The 21,167-nt window shown below is 24.5% G+C and overlaps 1 protein-coding gene across 1 annotated transcript in view; it reads left to right on the top strand.

Annotated features, from left to right (window-relative positions):
* Positions 1 to 21,167, top strand: part of LOC145843997 (symplekin-like) — a 37,606-nt gene that overhangs the window by 10,185 nt on the left and 6,254 nt on the right. Inside the window, exons 14-21 of the mRNA XM_082951299.1 lie at positions 265 to 362; positions 16,825 to 16,933; positions 17,700 to 17,768; positions 18,204 to 18,381; positions 18,720 to 18,915; positions 19,670 to 19,838; positions 20,171 to 20,261; positions 20,566 to 20,750. Coding sequence (XP_082807425.1) covers positions 265 to 362; positions 16,825 to 16,933; positions 17,700 to 17,768; positions 18,204 to 18,381; positions 18,720 to 18,915; positions 19,670 to 19,838; positions 20,171 to 20,261; positions 20,566 to 20,750 — 1,095 coding nt within the window. The remainder of the gene's footprint in view (positions 1 to 264; positions 363 to 16,824; positions 16,934 to 17,699; positions 17,769 to 18,203; positions 18,382 to 18,719; positions 18,916 to 19,669; positions 19,839 to 20,170; positions 20,262 to 20,565; positions 20,751 to 21,167) is intronic.

Below are 21,167 nucleotides of genomic sequence, written 5' to 3'. Positions count from 1 at the left end.
ACAATTGTATACTAAAGATTGTTTTATAAAAGTTTTGGTGTTTAATATATTATTAAGAACATAATAAATAATATTGAATAGTATTTTTTTTTTCAGTCAAGAGTTATAGTAGTACACTGAAATTTATAAATAAAATTACAATTATAAAATAATTAAATATGTTTACAGGGGTGTAACGTAATAAATTTATTATTATTTTTTACCTACAATCTATCAGCCCAAAACTTATTGTATTTGAATAAAAATAATTAAATTTGTTTACAGGGGGCGTGACCGCAGATTCGAAGAAGGCGCCCTCTAGTAAAAAATCCGCAGCAGAAACGGAAGTGGCCATTTTGCCTTCAAAAACATCGAGAACCCAAGTTTGTTAACGATAATAAATATAAATTAAATTTATTTAGTTATTCTTACTTTAACAATTATATTTTGTTAACATGTGTTTAATGTCCATGGAAGTAAATGAAAATATGCTTACCTTTTGAATTATTAACGGTGTTTTGAAGTTTTTATTTACTGTTCTTAAAATAAATAATGCGATTAATTTACTAAAAATATGTTGAATTATGGTAGTTTTGCTTGATAACTTTATAAAAAAAAATCATAAAGATTTATTAAGACAAACAATTTTGTAGTTCACCAAATGTCAGTATAGTCTAAGTCAGTGGTCGGCACGGTGTACACTGATGCACACTAGTGTACATGAAATTTCTTTTAGGATGCACGGGACTTTAGGGGTGCATGAAACTTATTTTGGGGTACATGGATTTTTTTTTTTCGCGCAGAAACTAAATTAAAATTATAATTAATTAAAAATTATAGTTAGTATTTTAGACCTGGGTGATACAAGTAAAATATTGTTGTAAAAATTAGATCATCAATATTAAAAGTTTATTGAAATGGATAGGGTAAACTGGTAAATTTAAAGTTAGCGTGTAAAAATTAACTGGGTGTTACCGAATTATTAGTAAAAAAAAAACGATTAAAAGTTTTTACATATTCTTAAACACTAGCGGCGCTAAAGAATGCAAATTGGGGTGCACAGAATTTTAATTTTGTGATTTAGGGTTCACGGATTCGAAGTAGCGTGCCGACCACTGGTCTAAGTTAAATATTAAAAGAAAATACTTTTTAAAATAGTTTTCATAAAGCAATTACTTGTTAAATGTCGCAGCGATACTTATTTGAAAGTAGTGCATTTGAACTTTGTAATGACGTAGTGATAAAAAAAGTTGAAAAAATAGCTGCTGCGTTGTACATATAAACAGAAAAATTCGGCGATGAGTATAGACATTTTCTCGCAGATATTTACTTATGCATATTTGAACTTCTCTTTAGAAGTAACATTAACCTAGTATTAAACTTAAAAACTGAGATAAGTAAATATTTTACTATTAAGTGGTTGTAGCCTGATTAAGTGAAAATTACAAGAGCCTTGGTTAGATTTGCAAAAGTCAGTTTTATACATTAAGGTTTTAAATTCTTTAGTTAGCAAATCAACCTTTTTTTAAACGTTTTGTTTATTGTTCCAAAATAAAAAGAAATAAAACGACTATACAGTTGCATTGATTATAAACTAACTGCAATCTGTTAGTGCATTTGAATACATAAATTTGTTTGATTAATAGTTTTTACATAGATATGAAACATAAAAATAAAGTTTATAACATTTTACTAGATTATTATACCATTCCATTTATACCATTATATCCAGCTTAGATTATTAGGATCTCCAGGATTTAACGCCTTTTAACGTTACATCTTATAATTTATTCATAAAACTTTTGTAGCTATTATTTTCTTAATATTTATATTTTGTTATCATCTATTTAATGTCCATGAAAGTAAATGAAAGTATGCTTGCCTTTTGAATTATTTTTAGTGTTTTGAAGTTTTTATTTACTGTTGTTAAAATAAATCATGCGATTAGTTTACTAAAAATGTTTTAAATTGTGGTAGTCTTGCTTGATAACTTAATAAAAAAATAATCATAAGATGTAACGTTATAAGGCGTTAAATCCTGGAGATCCTGATAAGCTAAGCTTATCGGAATGTATATCACAGATGTTCTTGTGCTAAAACTTTATTTCGACTAACGGCGTTTCACTGCTCTCAAATAAATTTAAGAACAGATCTACGGAGTCTATAAAATGTTAACACACATTAGAAAAAAAGCAGAAAAAAGCATGTATAATTATTTATAGTGTTTATCTAGGTAGTAACTATAAATGGACTTTATGGTTTAAAAACAAAGTTTGGGATAAAAGCGTAAAATTATAAAATTGTCTACAAAAAAAAATAAATTTAATAAAAGTAGGCACCAACCTCAAAAAGCTCTAAGAATAGGCAAATTTTAAAAATGAAAATTAAATTGAGTTGTGCAGAAATGTTACGTCATAATAATTTTAACAAATTATTCAATAATTTATACAGCTTGAAAACATGAAGTATTAAACTTGCAAGAATATGTAAGTTTTGTGAAATAAATTAGTACATAAATAGACAGAGTTATTTAAAGTAGAATCGTCGGTTATGGGGACAGATATTCGATAAATCTTGCCGCTTATTCAGAAGTAGGTCTTTATCTTCTGCTGCAATTACTGCTCTTTCTGTATTGCAAGTTGGGCAAATTCTACTTACTCCGTTGGATGTATGTTTTATCTTTGAAACAATACTCCACTCCATGTTTGGCCTTTTACCGTACCTGTGAAAAAAGCTCCAGACATAATCCGATAAACGCGTGCTTTGTTTTTTATTTATATTTTTAAAAGTATGTTTATGATTAGCATATCTATCCTTGAAACTACCTGCTGTACTTCCGATATAAATTTTATCTGGGCCCTTACTTTCAACTTTAACTTTATAAATTACATTTTTAATTAAGCAATTACCTTTTAATGGGCAGTTATCTTTGTTTAATTTACGGCAATTACATGTTTTAGGCATATTACTTAACTTATTACTATTAGGGTTAGCTGGTTTTGAATATTTATTTATAGTTTTATTGTTATGCATTTTGCTTAAACTTTTAGCGCTATTATCACTTACTTGTTCTAAGTTTTCTTTTATCATTTTAGAAATACTTCTAGTTATACGTTGATTATTATAATCTACATTATTGTTAGTATTATTGATATCGATATTTTCATTATCATTAATATTAAAGTTATCATTATAGCTTATATCTTTAATGTTTAAAGTTTTAATATGTTTTACATTATTGTTACCATAATTAAAATTTTTACTATTAGGATTATTATTATTATTACTGTTATTAAAATTATTATTATTATTATTATTATTATTACTGTTATTATTAATTTGATTAGTATAATTAGAAATATTGTTCATATCTACGTTATTACTAACTTTATTACTAGAGTTATTATTTGTATTAGCTTTGATATGTCTATTTTTAAAATTTGAAATTACTGTTTTGTTGTGCGATTGTATTAAAGTTTTAACATTACTCATGCAACTATAAGAAATTTTAACTGTCTTTCTATTAAAAATTTTGTTATAAAAGTGGCTATCGGGGAAGTGTTTATCGACTAGCTTTAAAAATTCTTTACCTAAGTTTATATTAACTGAAGAGCAATATGGAGGATTATACCACATTATATGTCGGTTACGCGGTTTTTTGCGTTTTTTATCTACATCTAATTTTTCATACTTTAATTTACATTTAAAACCTCGATTTTTTAATTCATTTTCGTACGGTGCTTTTATTTCGTTAAATATCTTTTCGTTCGAAGAGAGGGTACTTAGACGTTTTTGTGTCATTACCGGGAGGCATTTTTTTACATGGTAAGGGTGGTCAGAATTAATATTGATAAAGTTTAATAAAGAATTCGGTTTACGGTACGGACGGTAAGTATTATTAGATAAATTTAAAGTAACATCTAAAAAATTCGTTATTTGCGCTCCTATTTCTAAAGTTATTTTAAAACCGATATCAGACATCAATCTAAACGTTGACTTTTTAATTTTTTCGTAAACAAGAGGTTTTGAAAGATCAATAACACCGAGTCCATCATCTCTATACAACCCACAATTATCAAAAATACTTTTGAGTTTATCTAGGATGTATAAGCCTACAAGATCGCATACCTCCGCTCCATGAAAACTACCCATTGGTATATCAAAAAAACTATCGGTATCATTTTTCAGTTAATTTTTTCAGTTATTATTGCTCTTCAGTTAATATAAACTTAGGTAAAGAATTTTTAAAGCTAGTCGATAAACACTTCCCCGATAGCCACTTTTATAACAAAATTTTTAATAGAAAGACAGTTAAAATTTCTTATAGTTGCATGAGTAATGTTAAAACTTTAATACAATCGCACAACAAAACAGTAATTTCAAATTTTAAAAATAGACATATCAAAGCTAATACAAATAATAACTCTAGTAATAAAGTTAGTAATAACGTAGATATGAACAATATTTCTAATTATACTAATCAAATTAATAATAACAGTAATAATAATAATAATAATAATAATTTTAATAACAGTAATAATAATAATAATCCTAATAGTAAAAATTTTAATTATGGTAACAATAATGTAAAACATATTAAAACTTTAAACATTAAAGATATAAGCTATAATGATAACTTTAATATTAATGATAATGAAAATATCGATATCAATAATACTAACAATAATGTAGATTATAATAATCAACGTATAACTAGAAGTATTTCTAAAATGATAAAAGAAAACTTAGAACAAGTAAGTGATAATAGCGCTAAAAGTTTAAGCAAAATGCATAACAATAAAACTATAAATAAATATTCAAAACCAGCTAACCCTAATAGTAATAAGTTAAGTAATATGCCTAAAACATGTAATTGCCGTAAATTAAACAAAGATAACTGCCCATTAAAAGGTAATTGCTTAATTAAAAATGTAATTTATAAAGTTAAAGTTGAAAGTAAGGGCCCAGATAAAATTTATATCGGAAGTACAGCAGGTAGTTTCAAGGATAGATATGCTAATCATAAACATACTTTTAAAAATATAAATAAAAAACAAAGCACGCGTTTATCGGATTATGTCTGGAGCTTTTTTCACAGGTACGGTAAAAGGCCAAACATGGAGTGGAGTATTGTTTCAAAGATAAAACATACATCCAACGGAGTAAGTAGAATTTGCCCAACTTGCAATACAGAAAGAGCAGTAATTGCAGCAGAAGATAAAGACCTACTTCTGAATAAGCGGCAAGATTTATCGAATATCTGTCCCCATAACCGACGATTCTACTTTAAATAACTCTGTCTATTTATGTACTAATTTATTTCACAAAACTTACATATTCTTGCAAGTTTAATACTTCATGTTTTCAAGCTGTATAAATTATTGAATAATTTGTTAAAATTATTATGACGTAACATTTCTGCACAACTCAATTTAATTTTCATTTTTAAAATTTGCCTATTCTTAGAGCATTTTGAGGTTGGTGCCTACTTTTATTAAATTTATTTTTTTTGTAGACAATTTTATAATTTTACGCTTTTATCCCAAACTTTGTTTTTAAACCATAAAGTCCATTTATAGTTACTACCTAGATAAACACTATAAATAATTATACATGTTTTTTTCTAATGTGTGTTAACATTTTATAGACTCCGTAGATCTGTTCTTAAATTTATTTGAGAGCAGTGAAACGCCGTTAGTCGAAATAAAGTTTTAGCACAAGAACATCTGTGATAAAAAAATAATCATAAAGATTTACTAAGACAAACCATTTTGTAGTTCACTAAATGTAAGTATCATGTAAACATATAAATCGAAAGCTAATTTTCTTTATCAAAAATTAACTTTTTAAAATAAAACTTTCTTTGAGAAAATAGTCTGCTTGAAAAGTTAAATATTGAAAAAAATAAATAAAATAGTTTTCAAGAAACAGTTACTTGTTAAATGTTGCAGCAATACCTGTTTAAAAGTTGTGTATTTGAGCTGTGTAATGACGTAGTGATGATAAAAGTATAAAAATTAGCTGCTGCCTTGCACATATAAACAAAACGAAATAGCGAAGAAAAGGTTTCTTCTGGAGCACATATAGCTTTTCCAAAAATTTGAACTTCTTATTGGAAGTTATACCATGTGTTAAATAAATAAGTTTTTCACAACTAAATAGTTATAGCCTGGTTAAATAAAAATTGCAAGCATTTTGTTAGAATTGCAAAAGTTTAGTTTTAAGTATAAAGGTTTTAAATTTTTTAGTTAGCAAATAAACCTTTTTTTAACGTTTTGTTCATTGTTCCAAAAATAGAAGAAATAAAAAACTATACAGTTACGTTGATTATAAGCAAACTGCAGACTGTTATTACATTTGAATGCATAAAGTTGTTTGATCAATAGTTTTTACTTGGATATGAAACATAAAATAAATAGCAAGGTTCAATTCATTTTACTAAATTATTATGTATTAATATATTAATTAGAACATATAGAATATTCAATGTAATCAAAAATTGTAGTATACTGAAATTTATAGATAAAATAACAACTATTATAAACTTCAACAAAAAATAAGTAAAATTTAATGTTTGCGTTTGATCTTTTAAGCTAGTTAATTTATCAAAAGATTTTTTGTTTAACATACCTTACTTTTTTATAAAATGAAAAGTTTAAAAAATTATAAATGAAAATAAGCTTTAAAACATTAAAAAAAAAATTAATAAAAGTCACAATGTTTTTTCAAATTTAAGCGTTATAACTTTGTAATGACGCAGAATGCTAAATATCGCTAAAAAGTGTTGCTACATCGTAGATACAAATTGAATAAGTTTGCCGCATCATAACGCACTGGCTGAAAATATTTCGTTTATTTGAACTTCTTGATTGGGAGTAATATTGTAATTTCATTTTTATAACCATACATACAGCCTACACCACAACAATGATTATTTCGTTTATTTGAACTTCTTATTGAGAAGTAAAATTATGTTTTCAATATTATAACCTCTGAGTATTAGTAGTAGTTTAATAAATAAAACTGTAATGCAACTATGATTATCGCCTAGTTGAACAATAATTAAATTGTAGTTGAGCTAAAAAAATTAAATTTCAAGTTGTTTTGAGTATAAAAATCAGAGTTCTTTGATAAAAACTTTAATTTTAAGCGTTGTTGGTTTATTATCCCAATAATTAAAGAAAAACAAAACAGCAGGAGTTGGCAAAGTTTTATATTAACCAAATTAATATAATTTTGTTTTCAAAAAAAAAATTAGTGTTATCATTAAGAATAATCCATTGCATATTTTTTTTTGTCAAAAAAAAAGGTCAAAAATATGTTGTTTTTTAAGCACATTAAAATTATTTCTTTTTTGGCCTGCCGACTCCTGCTATACAGTAACATTAAATATAAACAAGCTGAAAAATATTATTCTACCAAAATAAGCGCTTTTGATTGGTTTACTTGATAGTTTTTGCATATTGATTAAATCTATAAATTACGAAAGTTTATTTATTACAATTTTTAAATTGAACTATTATGCAGTTCCTCTAACATAAGCATAACTGTTATAATTAATTTATAATTCGTTATCTTTAGCTTACCAACCACTAACCGTTTTGTGTTTTTTTTTTTTAATGAAAATAAAGAGTAGTCCTAAAATATGTTTTCTAAACAGTTTCAATAGAAATTAAATTCTTAACTTTATTCAGAATCGTTTGTTGAACAAAATAATTACTTTTTAACATTTAATTCCTTTTTATCGTAAAGCAAATTTAAATTGTATAATAGCTGGGAAAACATAGATTGTATGTATTTATTACGACTTTCATTATTTAGTATTTTTACTAATGTAAAATTTGTTTGTTGAAAGCACTTACTTTTACGTAAGTTTTTAAGACAAAACTTTTATTAAATCAAAATGTTATGTTCACAAAACTAATTTGAGATTAAAATATTACATTAACTTAGTTTTAGCCAAAATTATTTTAATAATTTCTGTATCCGTAAAGAAACAACACTTGAAAGTTATAAACTTTTTTATCAATTATTGACGCACTTTTATAAATAAGTTAATTTTATTTGTATTTTTAGTCATTCTAAAGAAAAAAGCACACTGTAAGATTTTATTAAAACAAAATACCTTTAAGTTGATTAAAAAAAAGTCATAACTAAGTTGTTTATGCTGTTTTATCACGCAAAATTAATTTCTGTATTTGAATTCTTGCAAAGAGTTCACTTTTTTTATGTTGAAATTTTGCATTGTAATTTCTTTGTGACTAATTTTACTCTTTTAAGCTAATTAATTTATCAAAAGATCTTATGTTTAACATACCTTGCTTTTTTATAAAATGAAAAGTTTAAGAAGTTATAAATGAAAATAAGCTTTAAAACATTTAAAAAAAATTTAATAAAAGTCACAATGTTTTTTCAAAGTCAAGCGTCAGAACTTTGTAATGACGTAAAATGCTAAATATCGCAAAAAAGTGTTGCTACATCGTAAATATAAATTCAAATAAGTTTGCCATCATACAAAGTAGTAAGGGGTGAATTACGTTGTTTATTTGGACTTCTTATTAAGAAGTACAATTATGTTTTCAATTTTATAACCTCTGAGTATTAGTAATTAGTTCAATAAATAAAACTATAATGTAACTATGATTATTGCCTAGTTGAACAATAATTATACTGTATTTGAGCTTAAAAAATTGAAGTTGTTTTGAGTATAAAAATCAGAGTCCTTTGATAAAAACTTTAGTTTTTAGCCTTATTGGTTTATTATCCCAATAATTAAAGAAAAACAAAACTATACACCGGGATTGGCAAACTGCGGGCCGCATTCAAAGTTTTATATTAACCAAATTAATATAATTTTACTTAAAAAAAAAATTTAGTGTTATCCTTAAAAATAATCTATCGCTTAAATGTTTTTGTCAAAAAAAAAGGTCAAAAATATGTTGTTTAAGCATATTAAAATTATTTATTATTTATTGACCTGCCGACCCCTGCTATACAGTAACATTAAGTATAAACAAGCTGAAAGATATTATTCAAAATAAGCACTTTTGATTAGTTTACTTAATAGTTTTTGCATATTAATTAAATCTATAAATTATAAAAGTTTAACATTACAGTTTTTAAATTCAAATGCACTAACAGATTGCAGATGGCTTATAATTAATGCAACTGTATAGTCTTGCATTTCTTTTTATTTTAGAACAATAAACAAAACGTTTAAAAAAAGGTTTGTTTGTTAATTAAACAATTTAAAACCAATACATATATAAAACTAAACTTTTGCAAATCTAACCATAGGTCCTGTAATTTTCACTTAACCAGGCTTAAAACATTTAATAGTAAAGTATTTATTGATGTTAGTTTTTAAGTTTAAATTAAAAATAAAGTTTATAACATTTTACTAAATTATTATACCATTCCATTTATACCATTATATCTAGCTTAGCTTATCAGGATCTCCAGGATTTAACGCCTTTTAACGTTACATCTTATAATTTATTAATAAAACTTTTGTAGTTATTATTTTCTTAATATTTATACTTTGTTATTTTCTATTTAATGTACATGAAAGTAAATGAAAGTATGCTTGCCTTTTGAATTATCAATGGTGTTTTGAAATTTTATTTATTGTTTTTGAAATAAATCATGCGATTAGTTTACTTAAACTATGTTGAATTATGGTAGTTTTGCTTGATAACTTTATATAAAAAAATCATAAAAATCATTACTGAGACAAACAATTTTGTAAATCACCAAGTGTCAGTATAATCTAAGTATTTTAGTTGAAAGCATATTTCTTCATCAAAAATTAATTTTTTAAAATAAAACTTACTTTTAAAAAAAATGTCTTATTGAAAAGTTGAGTATAAAAAGAAAAAAAAAGTTTTTAAGACTAAGTGTATGTCGCAGCGATACTTATTTGAAAGTTGTGCATTTGAGCTTTGTAATGACGTAGTGATAAAAAAAGTTGAAAAAATAGCTGCTGCGTTGCACATATATAAACAAAACGAAATGGCCAATAAACGGTTTTTCCTCGAGATCAGCTAGCTTTTCAAAAAATTTGAACTTCTTATTTGGAAGTTATACTATGTATTCAACTTGAAAACCATTGACCCCATTTAAAAATAAGTGTTTCGCTACGAAATAGTTATAGCTTGGTTAAATGAAAATTGCAAGCACTTTAGTTAGAGTTGCAAAAGTTTAGTTTTAAATAAAAAGGTTTTAAATTCATCAGTTAGCTTTTTTTAACGTTTTATTCATTGTTCAAAAAATAGAAGAAATAAAAAACTACACAGTTACGTTGATTATAAGCCAACTGCAGACTGTTGTTACATTTGAATACATAAAGTTATTTGATCAATAGTTTTTACTTGGATATGAACATAAAATAAATTTCAAAACATTTTACTAAATTATTATACCGTTCATCAAATATAAGCGTAACACTTGTGTTTAATCTTTTAAGCTACAGTAACCTCTCGCTTATTTACGCACATCGTGTCCACAGACAAAGTGCGTGAAGATATGAGAGATCGTAAAGATACGAGAGATACCAAATATACTTTCTATAATGGCTGTGTTTTGATATTGCTTCTAGTTAAAAGCAGACTGAAGACTTTTCCACTTTTAAAAATTTGTTTACTTTGTTTATAAATATAAAAATAAAATATATAACTATACATATACTAAAAAAGACTTAAATTTATATAAAATAATAATACTTGTAGAAAAATTTACTAATTTTATTAATAATAATAATAAACAACTATGATTTGTGTTAAGTGTAAGCTTTAAATTTGTTTAGTATCACTGCTATTTTTTGCTAGGAAGTTTCATTAGATTTATTTTTTAGATATTTATTCATATATAGGGTAAGAGTGCTGTATAATTTATTTGTGTTTTAAACTCTCATTATTTCATTATACTTTCATTATTTAACACAGTCATATTTTTTTCAGAATTTTAATTTAATTTCATACTGTTAACAAAATTTCTGATATACTTAAGTATAACTAAATGTTTATCAGTTAGTCAAGTAACATAACTTTACAAAGTCTAAAGATATAGAGAGGTGAGTTAGTATTTAAAAACATATTTTAAGTTAAAAATATACAATAAACCTAACTTGTGCAATATTAAAACAAATTAAAATTTTATTTTTTGAATTCTTAGAATTCCAAAATGCGTAACTAAACGAGAGTGCGTAACGTCACGAGTGCGTAAAGATGCGAGAGGTTACTGTAATTAATTTATCAAAAGATCTTATGTTTAACATACCTTGCTTTTTTATAAAATGAAAAGTTTAAAAAATTATAAATGAGAATAAGTTATAAAACATTAAAAAAAAAAATTAATAAAAGTCACAATTTTTTTTCAAAGTCAAGCGTCAGAACTTTGTAATGACGTAAAATGCTAAATATCGCAAAAAAGTGTTGCTACATTGTAAATATAAATTGAATAAGTTCGCCGCACAAAAATCCTCTTGCTAAATTTTTTAATTGAACTTCTTGAATAGAAGTAATACTGTAATTTCACTTTTATAACCATATATACGGCCTATACCACAACAATGAATATTACCTAGTTGAACAATAATAAAACTGTAGTTAGCTTAAAAAATTAAGTTTCAAGTTGTTTCAAGTATAAAAATCAGAGTTCTTTGATAAAAACTTTAATTTTTAGCCTCATTGGTTTATTATCCCAAAAATTAAAGAAAACAAAACTATAAAGCAGGAGTCGGCAAACTGCATTCAAAGTTTTATATTAACCAAGTTAATATAATTTTGTTTTCCAAACATTTTTAGTGTTATCCTTAAAAATAATCTATCGCTTAAGTTTTTTTGTCTAAAAAAAGGTCAAAAATATGTTGCTTAAGCACATTAAAATTATTTATTATTTATTGACCTGCCCACCCCTGCTATACAGTTACACTAAATATAAACAAGCTGAAAAATACTATTCTACCAAAATAAGCACTTTTGATTGGTTTACTTAATAGTTTTTGCATATTGATTAAATCTATAAATTATAAAAGTTTATTCATTACAGTTTTTAAATTGAACTATTGTACAATTCCTCTAACATAAGCATAACTGTTATAATTAATTTATAATTCGTTTTCTTTAGCTTAACAACTAACCGTTTTATGTTTGTTTTTCTTTTATGAAAATAAAGAGTAGTCCTAAAGTATGTTTTTTAAACAGTTTCAATAGAAATTAAATTCTTAACTTTATTCAGAATCGTTTATTGAACAAAATAATTACTTTTTAACATTTAATTCCTTTTTATTGTAAAGCAAATTTGAAGTGTATAATAACTGGAAAAACATAGATTGTATGTATTTACTAAGACTTTCATTATTCATTATTTTTACTAATGTAAAATTTGTTTGTTGAAAGCACTTACTTATACGTAGGTTTTTAAGACAAATATTTTATTAAATCAAAATGTTATGTTCACAAAACTAATTTGAGATTAAAATATTACATTAACTTAGTTTTAGCCAAAAATATTTTAACAATTTCTGTATCCGTAAAGAAACAACACTTAAAAGTTATAAACTTTTTTATCAATTATTGACGCACTTATATAAATAAGTTTATTTTATTTGTATTTTTAATCATTCTAAAGAAAAAAGCACACTGATTTTATTAAAACAAAATACCTTTAAGTTGATTAAAAAAAATCATACCTAAGTTGTTTATGCTGTTTTATCACGCAAAATAAATTTCTGTATTTGAATTCTTGCAAAGAATTCACTTTTTTTATGTTGAAATTTCATTGTAATTTCTTTGTGACGTAGCTATAAGAAAACGTGATCAGTTTTTATTAAAATATAAATTTAAACTGTCTGTTGGAAGCGTTGGCATAAACTTACTGTGGTGGGTTGTAATGTGCTTATTTTAATTTCCAACACCGGAAAAATTTTTATGAATTTAAAGAATCATGTCAGTAGGTTATTTAAAATATTTAAATAAAATTCAACTTTAACATTACATTTTTGTGGACTCATAGGCTATTCTTTAAAGAAAAAGAAATTAGTTAAGAAATTAAAATTTATCAAAAAACTCAAAATTCCAACTTTATTTTGAAAGTTCAATTACCTAATTTCAACTTGCTAACAATTGAACTGTTCACTGGTGTATGTTTTTTAAAATTTAAATATTTGTATGTTTTATCTTTTGTTAAAAGATATAGATTATTATAGATTACATCCACTATTTTTTATACGTCTAGGGGAAACATTACTACTTAAGCTTAATTAATGCCATTGTTTATTTTATTTAGTTTGAAATCAACAAACAATGCACTTTTAACATTTACCAGGTTATACCTAACAAAAACTAGTCTCTCTATACTGTAATTCCACTCATGAATGTTTTTGAAATTTTAATGGTTATTCAGCATGAAAAAATGTTATTCTATTTATAAAATAAGTCGTTTTTTCAAACAAGCAAAAAGATTTTCAAAATAGCGCGTTTGAGCTATTTTGTGACGTAGTAATTAAAATTGTAAAAAGTTGCTGGTATATTGTAAATATAATCAGAATAAGTTTGCTATAATTGACAACAATGATGCTTAACACTAGTTTTTTATTTGAACTTCCAAATTAGAAGTAACATTATCTAAGTGATTTAATACTATTGTTTTTTTGTATCTATAGTTTATTAAGCAATAGTTTAATTTTTGTTTGTTAAAGCCTTATCAAATAAAAGCGCACTAAAGGTGTAGCTAAATTCTTTTTTGTTTTAGTAATATTTTGTGGATAGTGTATCTATAAGTTGTTATCTTAATCTAAAAATAAAGTTGTGTAGTTTGTTTTAAAAGATTATGCATTTGTTTTGCGAAAAAATTAGGTTTATGTAGGTTTTTTAAAATTATTTACTTGTTATAACTTTTTTGAAAGTTTTTAAATTGAAATTTTGGTAAAATACAGAAAGTAATTTAATGTTGCAATAATATTTATTTTCAAAACTGTGAGTTTTAACTATTTTGTGACGTAACAATAAATAAAGTATAAAATTTCTGCTACATTATGATTAAGTTGCATTTATAAGTTGCAGAATAAGTTGCATTTCAATATTTAAATTTATAACTGTTTGGAAAAGTATTGTAGTTATTTGTACTTCTATATTTAAAATAATTTTTTAAAATAAAATTGAAAGCTATTAAATAGTTACTATGTGAATACAGTAAATAAAATAAGTTAAGTATAATTTTTATACTTTGTGCTTAAACTTTCATTTCGTTTGCAAAGTTTAAAAATAAAAAATTGATCAATAGTTTGATTTCGATTTTAAATTTTAGATTGTTGTATTTTATTTTTAACCGTTTTCTCGCTTTTTGTATGACACAAAGAATAAATATACAGTTGAAACTTTTTTTGTAAAAAGCTCTTGGTTTTTATTAATCAACATAAAACAACTCAATTTAAGTGAAAAGCTTTTTAGTTTTTCAAAATGCGTACTGTAAAAAGAACTATTTTCTTAAGTTTTTTTCAAGATTTGTTAGGTTTAATTTGTTAATAATGGTACTTCTAGTTTTTATTCAGTATTTGAGTTATGAATGGAAAAATGAGATTCAAAAAATTCTTCTTAGCAAAAGCGTTTATTTTTTTAAGGTAGTTTAAGGGTTAGTAAATATCATATTTCAAAACAAAAAGCATTTTTAATGAATATTAAAAGAAACAAAAACATCGTTTATAACATTAATAAAAATTAATTAAGTTTACAAAAAAAAAGTTTTTTCACAAAATTTGAATTTAAACAGTTTATTACAATTCGAAATGTTTTTTTAGACTAGAATGTATAACTTTTTTAGCTTCCTAAAATGGAAAAAAAATATAAAAACACATTTTGAATATATTCCTTGGTTTACTCAAAATATATATTAAATTAGAACAATACCGTTACATTTTAGTTTGTTGACTCAAAAAATATTATTTTATGTAGAAACTTGATTTCATCGAAAAACAAAACAAATTTTAACTTTACTTTAAAATTCTAACAGTTTTTTAGTTGCTAACAATTAAATCGCATTGTCATGTATTTTTTTTATTATTATTTTTTTAATATATAAGAATCCAAATAGTGTTCCCCAAAGTGGGCGATTTTGGCTGTTAAGGGGTAGTTACTAGTACAAAAATATATGGGTGTTAGTAAAGAGGTAATATATAATAGTATCAATCTTTTTTAATTTTTTTCAAGGGGGAAATTGTGAATTATTTGTTAGACTTAATCCTAACCAAATCTACTCTGTTTATATTGTAGTTCCTAGAAATTTTTTCAAACTCTATGGTTTTTCAGTATAAAAACTGATTATTCTAATAAAAGGTGTGTAATTATAAAATTTGTTATTTAATTTTTTTTTTCATAAATGAGCATAAATCTTGTTAAATGTTTCGATAGTGTTTTTATTTTTAAACTGCAGTTGGAGATAATTTGTGACGCAATGATAAAAATTGTAAAAAGTCGCTACTACAATTTATATATAAAATAATAAACTTCTACTGTTGATTATGATTAAAGCCTTATACTGAAAGCAGTTATTTGAACTTCTGTCTTGAAGTGATTTTATATAAGCGAATAGAAAACAACTGATCAGTAAATTGTAGTGCTTAATAAACAATTAGTTTTTACTTGTTAAAGCCAAACAACTAAAAGTGTGGGTAAATTCGAATATATTTTTTATATTAGTAATATTTGGGCAGTGCATCTATTAGTTACGTACTTTATAAAAACTCTTAATCTAAAATTAAAGTTTTGAAAAATTATGCATTTGTTTTGCGAAAAAGTTAGTTTTGTGCAGTTTTATTCAGTTGTATAGTTGTTGTCATTTTTTGAAACTTTTTAAGTTAAAATCTGGTAAAAGGTAATTAAATGTAATGCAATTGTAAATGTAATTTCGAATTGTTTTTAATATTGCGCGTTTGAACTGTTTTGTGATGTAACAATATAAAAAGTAAAGATTTGCTACTACATTGTAAATATAAACATTAAGTTTGAAATATAGATGGTATCGCTAAATGTACAATCTGACTGTTTGAATTACTGAATTAGAAGTAACTATATTTAAACAAATAAAAACCATTGTCCCAACAATGTTTATTTTTTAAACTGTGCGTTTGAACTAATATGTGACGTAACACTAGAAAGTATAAAAAGTTTTTACTGCATTATATATATAAACAGAATAAGTTTGCGTGTAATTGTTTAAAGTTATGGTTGCTGATAAGAGTACTACAGTTACTTGAACACCTAATTTGAAGTAGCCTTATGTAAAATTAAGAAACTTTAAAACCGTTGAATAGTTAATATTATTATGTTATGTAATGTAAATAAATATACTGGATAAAAATAGGTGCATTTATATATATTTTGCTTAGACTTAATGATCACCCTTTCATTTAGTAAGCCAAACTTATGGATAGATATATTAGTAAATGATTTGACTTTGTTTTAAAATGTTAGGTTATTATCTTTTTACATTTATAAGAATTTTACTACTCATTATCAAAAAGATAAAACCAATGAAAAATAAACAAACATTATAGTTCAACTTAAACATTTTTCAACTATTTAACAGTTTCAGGCCGTTGAAAAAATGAGCTAAATGAGCCATCTATCTAAAACTAAGTTATTAAAAATGCAATCTTATTTATTGAAAACAGGTTTAAGTTTCAGAATTTGCTCACAAACAAATAATGTTTCATTTTAGGGTTTTTACCTGAAAAGCAGAAGTCAAGTGTATTTAGTTAAAACTAAATGTATTTTTCATAATAGGTTTTTCACCTAAGCAAAGTAACAAAGATGAAATCCAATATTATTAAAACTATTTTCATTTTAGGGTGTTCTCCTAAACAAAGTGACAAAGATGAAGTCTTCACAGTATCACAACATGATTATGATGCTCGTCGGAAGAATACTGAAAGCTGAGTCTAACTGCAATAGAAGCGGTAATAATATTTATTTTATATTATTATTATTTATATTTTGTATATTACTTATTTTCAGGTAGTTATTGTATATTGTTATTATTTATTTATTATGTATTATTTATATTCAGGTATTATCACTCATTGTATATTGTTATTATTTATATATTATGTATTATTTATATTCAAGTAATAATACTCATTGTTTATTATTGTTATTATTTATATATTATGTATTATTTATATTCAAGTAATAATACTCATTGTTTATTATTGTTATTATTTATATATTATGTATTATTTATATTCAAGTAATAATACTCATTGTTTATTATTGTTATTATTTATATATTATGTATTATTTATATTCAAGTAATAATACTCATTGTTTATTATTGTTATTATTTATATATTATGTATTATTTATATTCAAGTAATAATACTCATTGTTTATTATTGTTATTATTTATATATTATGTATTATTTATATTCAAGTAATAATACTCATTGTTTATTATTGTTATTATTTATATATTATGTATTATTTATGTTCAGGTATTAATACTAATTGTATATTGTTATTATTTATATATTATGTATTATTTATATTCAGGTATTAATATATATTGTATATTTTTATTATTTATATTTTATGTACTATTCATATTTAGATATAAATACTTATTGTATATTGTTGTTATTTATATGTTATATATTATTTATATTCAGGTAATAAAACTCATTGTATATTGATATTATTTATATAATATGTATTATTAATTTTCAGGTATTAATACTCAGTGGGAAGGATTGGCTTGTAAATTGGTGGCACGATTCGGTGGTGATATGCATAATGGTTGGTTGTTTGTATATTTGGAAATGATAACTAAGTTAATAATGTTTTTAATTTGTTTTAACTTTTTAATAAAATATTTTTTTTTATTAGTATAGAACTAGTACTAAGTAAGAAATTTAATACTTGAAAAAAAAACTAATTTAATCACTTAAGAGTACATTTGTAATTTTTACGAAATTGCTTATAATTATGAACTTCTTAGTATTTTTTCTCAGCACTCATGAAATATGAAGTATATATACTGGAAAACATAAAACAACTCGAAAAATTAAATTTTTGCGAATAATAACAATGAAACTAAGTTTTAATATACAATTTTAAACAGTATTCAAGATTACATTATGGATGATATCAAAACATGTAGCAAACTAGATTATAACAAATATTAGAAATAAATCTAGTTTTTTACAATAATATGTTGTTTTTTTTTCGCAGTATTCAAAGACTACATTATGGAAGACATTAAAACTCGTAGCAAACTAGCGCAGCAATGGTTGTTCGAACAGTACAATATTTTCTTGGAAGACAAAAGTTCCGAAGCCAAACTCAATTATGATTCCATTCTTGAAACCTTGTTGACCGGTGTACTTGAAGAACACGACTCTAAAGAAGGGTTTGTTTTGAATAATGAATAATAAGAAAACTTATTTAATGTAATCTTGCATGTATATGATCCTTACTCTATCTTAATTATAACTATTTGTAACAAACTGTTTAAAAACAACCATTTATTAGATACTCGTGCAAAAGTGAAACAACCTAAAGTTTATGTATCTTAAGTTTTACAGATTTCTTGTTTTTTTTAGTGTTTGAATTATTTTAATATATTATTAAAAGGTAAATACAATAGTTAAAATCATATAGAATAACTTTTCCTGTTTTAATTTTTAAGATATTTATTAGCTGAAGTTAACATGCTGATTAAGCTAAAAATTAACTTATTCTTCACAGAATATTCGCGAAGATATTCAAGAGTGCCCCCTTGCTAACCGACCGTTCAATGGAAATATTGAGGCGATACTGCAATGACGAGAGCCACTCCACTGCAGGGTTGTCGCTCCTCAAACAATTGTTGAGGCAACGACCGCCCATGCGGAGTCAATTGTTGAATTTGATAGTTGACCTTGCTGCTAACCCAGTTACTAAGGTAAAAAAATATTAATTATTATTTTATTATTGTTTTATGAACAATCAATTGCTGAATTCGATTGTAGACCTCGCAGCTAACTCTGTTACTAAGGTTAATTAAAAGTTAAGCATTTTTTATTAGTATATATATAAGGAGTCAATTGTTGAATTTGATAGTTGATCTCGCAGCTAACCCAGTTACCAAGGTGAAAAAATATTAATTATTATTTTATTATTGTTTTATGAACAATCAATTGCTGAATTTGTTTGTTGATCTTTCAGCTAACTCTGTTACTATGGTGAAAATAAATTAAATATATTGCTTGTCTGTTGTTTATATGAAGACCTTTAAATAGCTATCATTTCTTATTCAACTTTTATTTTTAGTATGGATTTTTGTAACTTTAAAACTTGTTAACTTGATAACTTTAAAAATGTTTATAGAATTAATAACTTGAGTGTGAAAATAAGCAGCAGTTTACCAAGCAAATGTACAAAAATGTAGGAGAATAAGTTATAATAAAATATATAAAATTAAATAGACATAATTGTATAAGACCTAGGAAGAATCAGGCCTTGATGGAGGTGTACAAAATAAATTATAAATAATAAAAAGATAATCATAAAATTACTACTTTAAATTTAATAAGTTTGATTTAGTTATTTTTTTAACACAAAAATATTCCAGATCCGCGAAGAAGCAGTAGTGTCACTGATGGAGATGTACAAATCATCTATAAATATAAATTAAATAAAAATAAATATTATTCCAGATCAGAGAGGAAGCTGTAGTATCACTGATGGAGATGTACAAATCAAATAAGGAGCGAGGACTCAGGGAGAAAGTCGCTTCTTTCGTGTCGGAACAATTATCCTGGTTGTTGGAAGAAGATCCACCGACGCAATTGCTGGACGAATCACAGTTGCAACAGAGAGCCGAAGGTTTTATAAATTTTTTATATGTTTATTTTTCTTTTTATAATTTTTGATCCACCTACGCAATTGTTGGATGTAAAAAAATTTCAATACAGAGCTAAGGTATTGACATTATATTCATTAGAAACTATTTCTCCTTTATATGATAGCTAATTGGTGAATAACAATTGCAAAGTAGCAACATAAGAACTTAGTAGAACAATGTATATTATGAAATGAAAATAAACTAACTTAACTGTTTAAAAAAACGAAAAGTGCCATGGAAAAAAAAACTTGTATAGCAATGCATGTGTTATAAAATAAGTATGTTAAACAAAATAATTTAAGTATTTTTACAGAACAAAAAGTTCCATGGAACAAGAACCTTGTAGAACAATGCATGTGTTTGTGTCTCAATTTGCTACCAACTAGCAAAATTCTCATCAAAACGTTTGTTTTAGTAATTCTGGATAAATTATTTATTTAAAACAATAACATGAGGTTTATTCATATTAATAGTAATAGTTGAAACTATTGTACAGAATACGGTGTAACAAAATAGTACAAGGTACACTCATGATTAGCTGAGACGTATTGTAACTGATTAAAAACTGAATTACTATCAATATATATCTATAATATAAAATAAGGTTATTGTTCAAACTTCAACACCTTCTACTGAGCCCACTTGAAGGGCTTTTAATATTTTACATTTTAATATATAATATGTATACATATATATTATAAACAACAGATTAGCGGAGACGTACGTGGAAACGAAAGTAGATGAAATAAGAAGATTGATGCTCGGATATTTGGATGGAGATGAAGTCAAACAACTTGGCATGAACTGTTATCACCTGCTGGATCTCATTGAGAATTGTCCCAAGGGAGCCGAAACCTTCATCACTAAAATACTGTTTATACTGACTGAGAAAGGTTAGTAAAAATATAGTTAATAATATCTTAATAATACTTATATCTTTAAAATGTTGTTCAAAACTAAAAAAGGAAAAATAATAAATATTTTTATAAGAACTTCATCACTAAAATACTGTTTATATTAAGTGAGAAAGGTTAGTTAAAATTATATATTGTTGTAATAAATACCTTTTTTTACTAAAAAGTTTTTGTATCAATTTAGAAAGATATTCTTTAGATTTTAAAACATTCCAGTAAAAATACTAAAACAGTTTGCATTAGGTAAAAGTTGTTTTGTAAAGTAGAAACTCTTCTATAGGTTATCCGAAGTAATCTTGCAAAAACTTGTTTAAATAACTCTATAAGTTATATTTTTCTTCTATTTATTATTGTCTCTACAGAGCAAGCTACACTACAAAATAAAAAGTTAAATAT

This window comes from Thalia democratica, chromosome 9 (genome assembly GCF_965202585.1).
Source record: "Thalia democratica chromosome 9, ktThaDemo2.hap1.1, whole genome shotgun sequence".
NCBI lineage: Eukaryota > Metazoa > Chordata > Thaliacea > Salpida > Salpidae > Thalia > Thalia democratica.
Note: the sequence above shows the minus strand (reverse complement) of the source record. Positions and strands in the feature narration are given on the sequence as shown.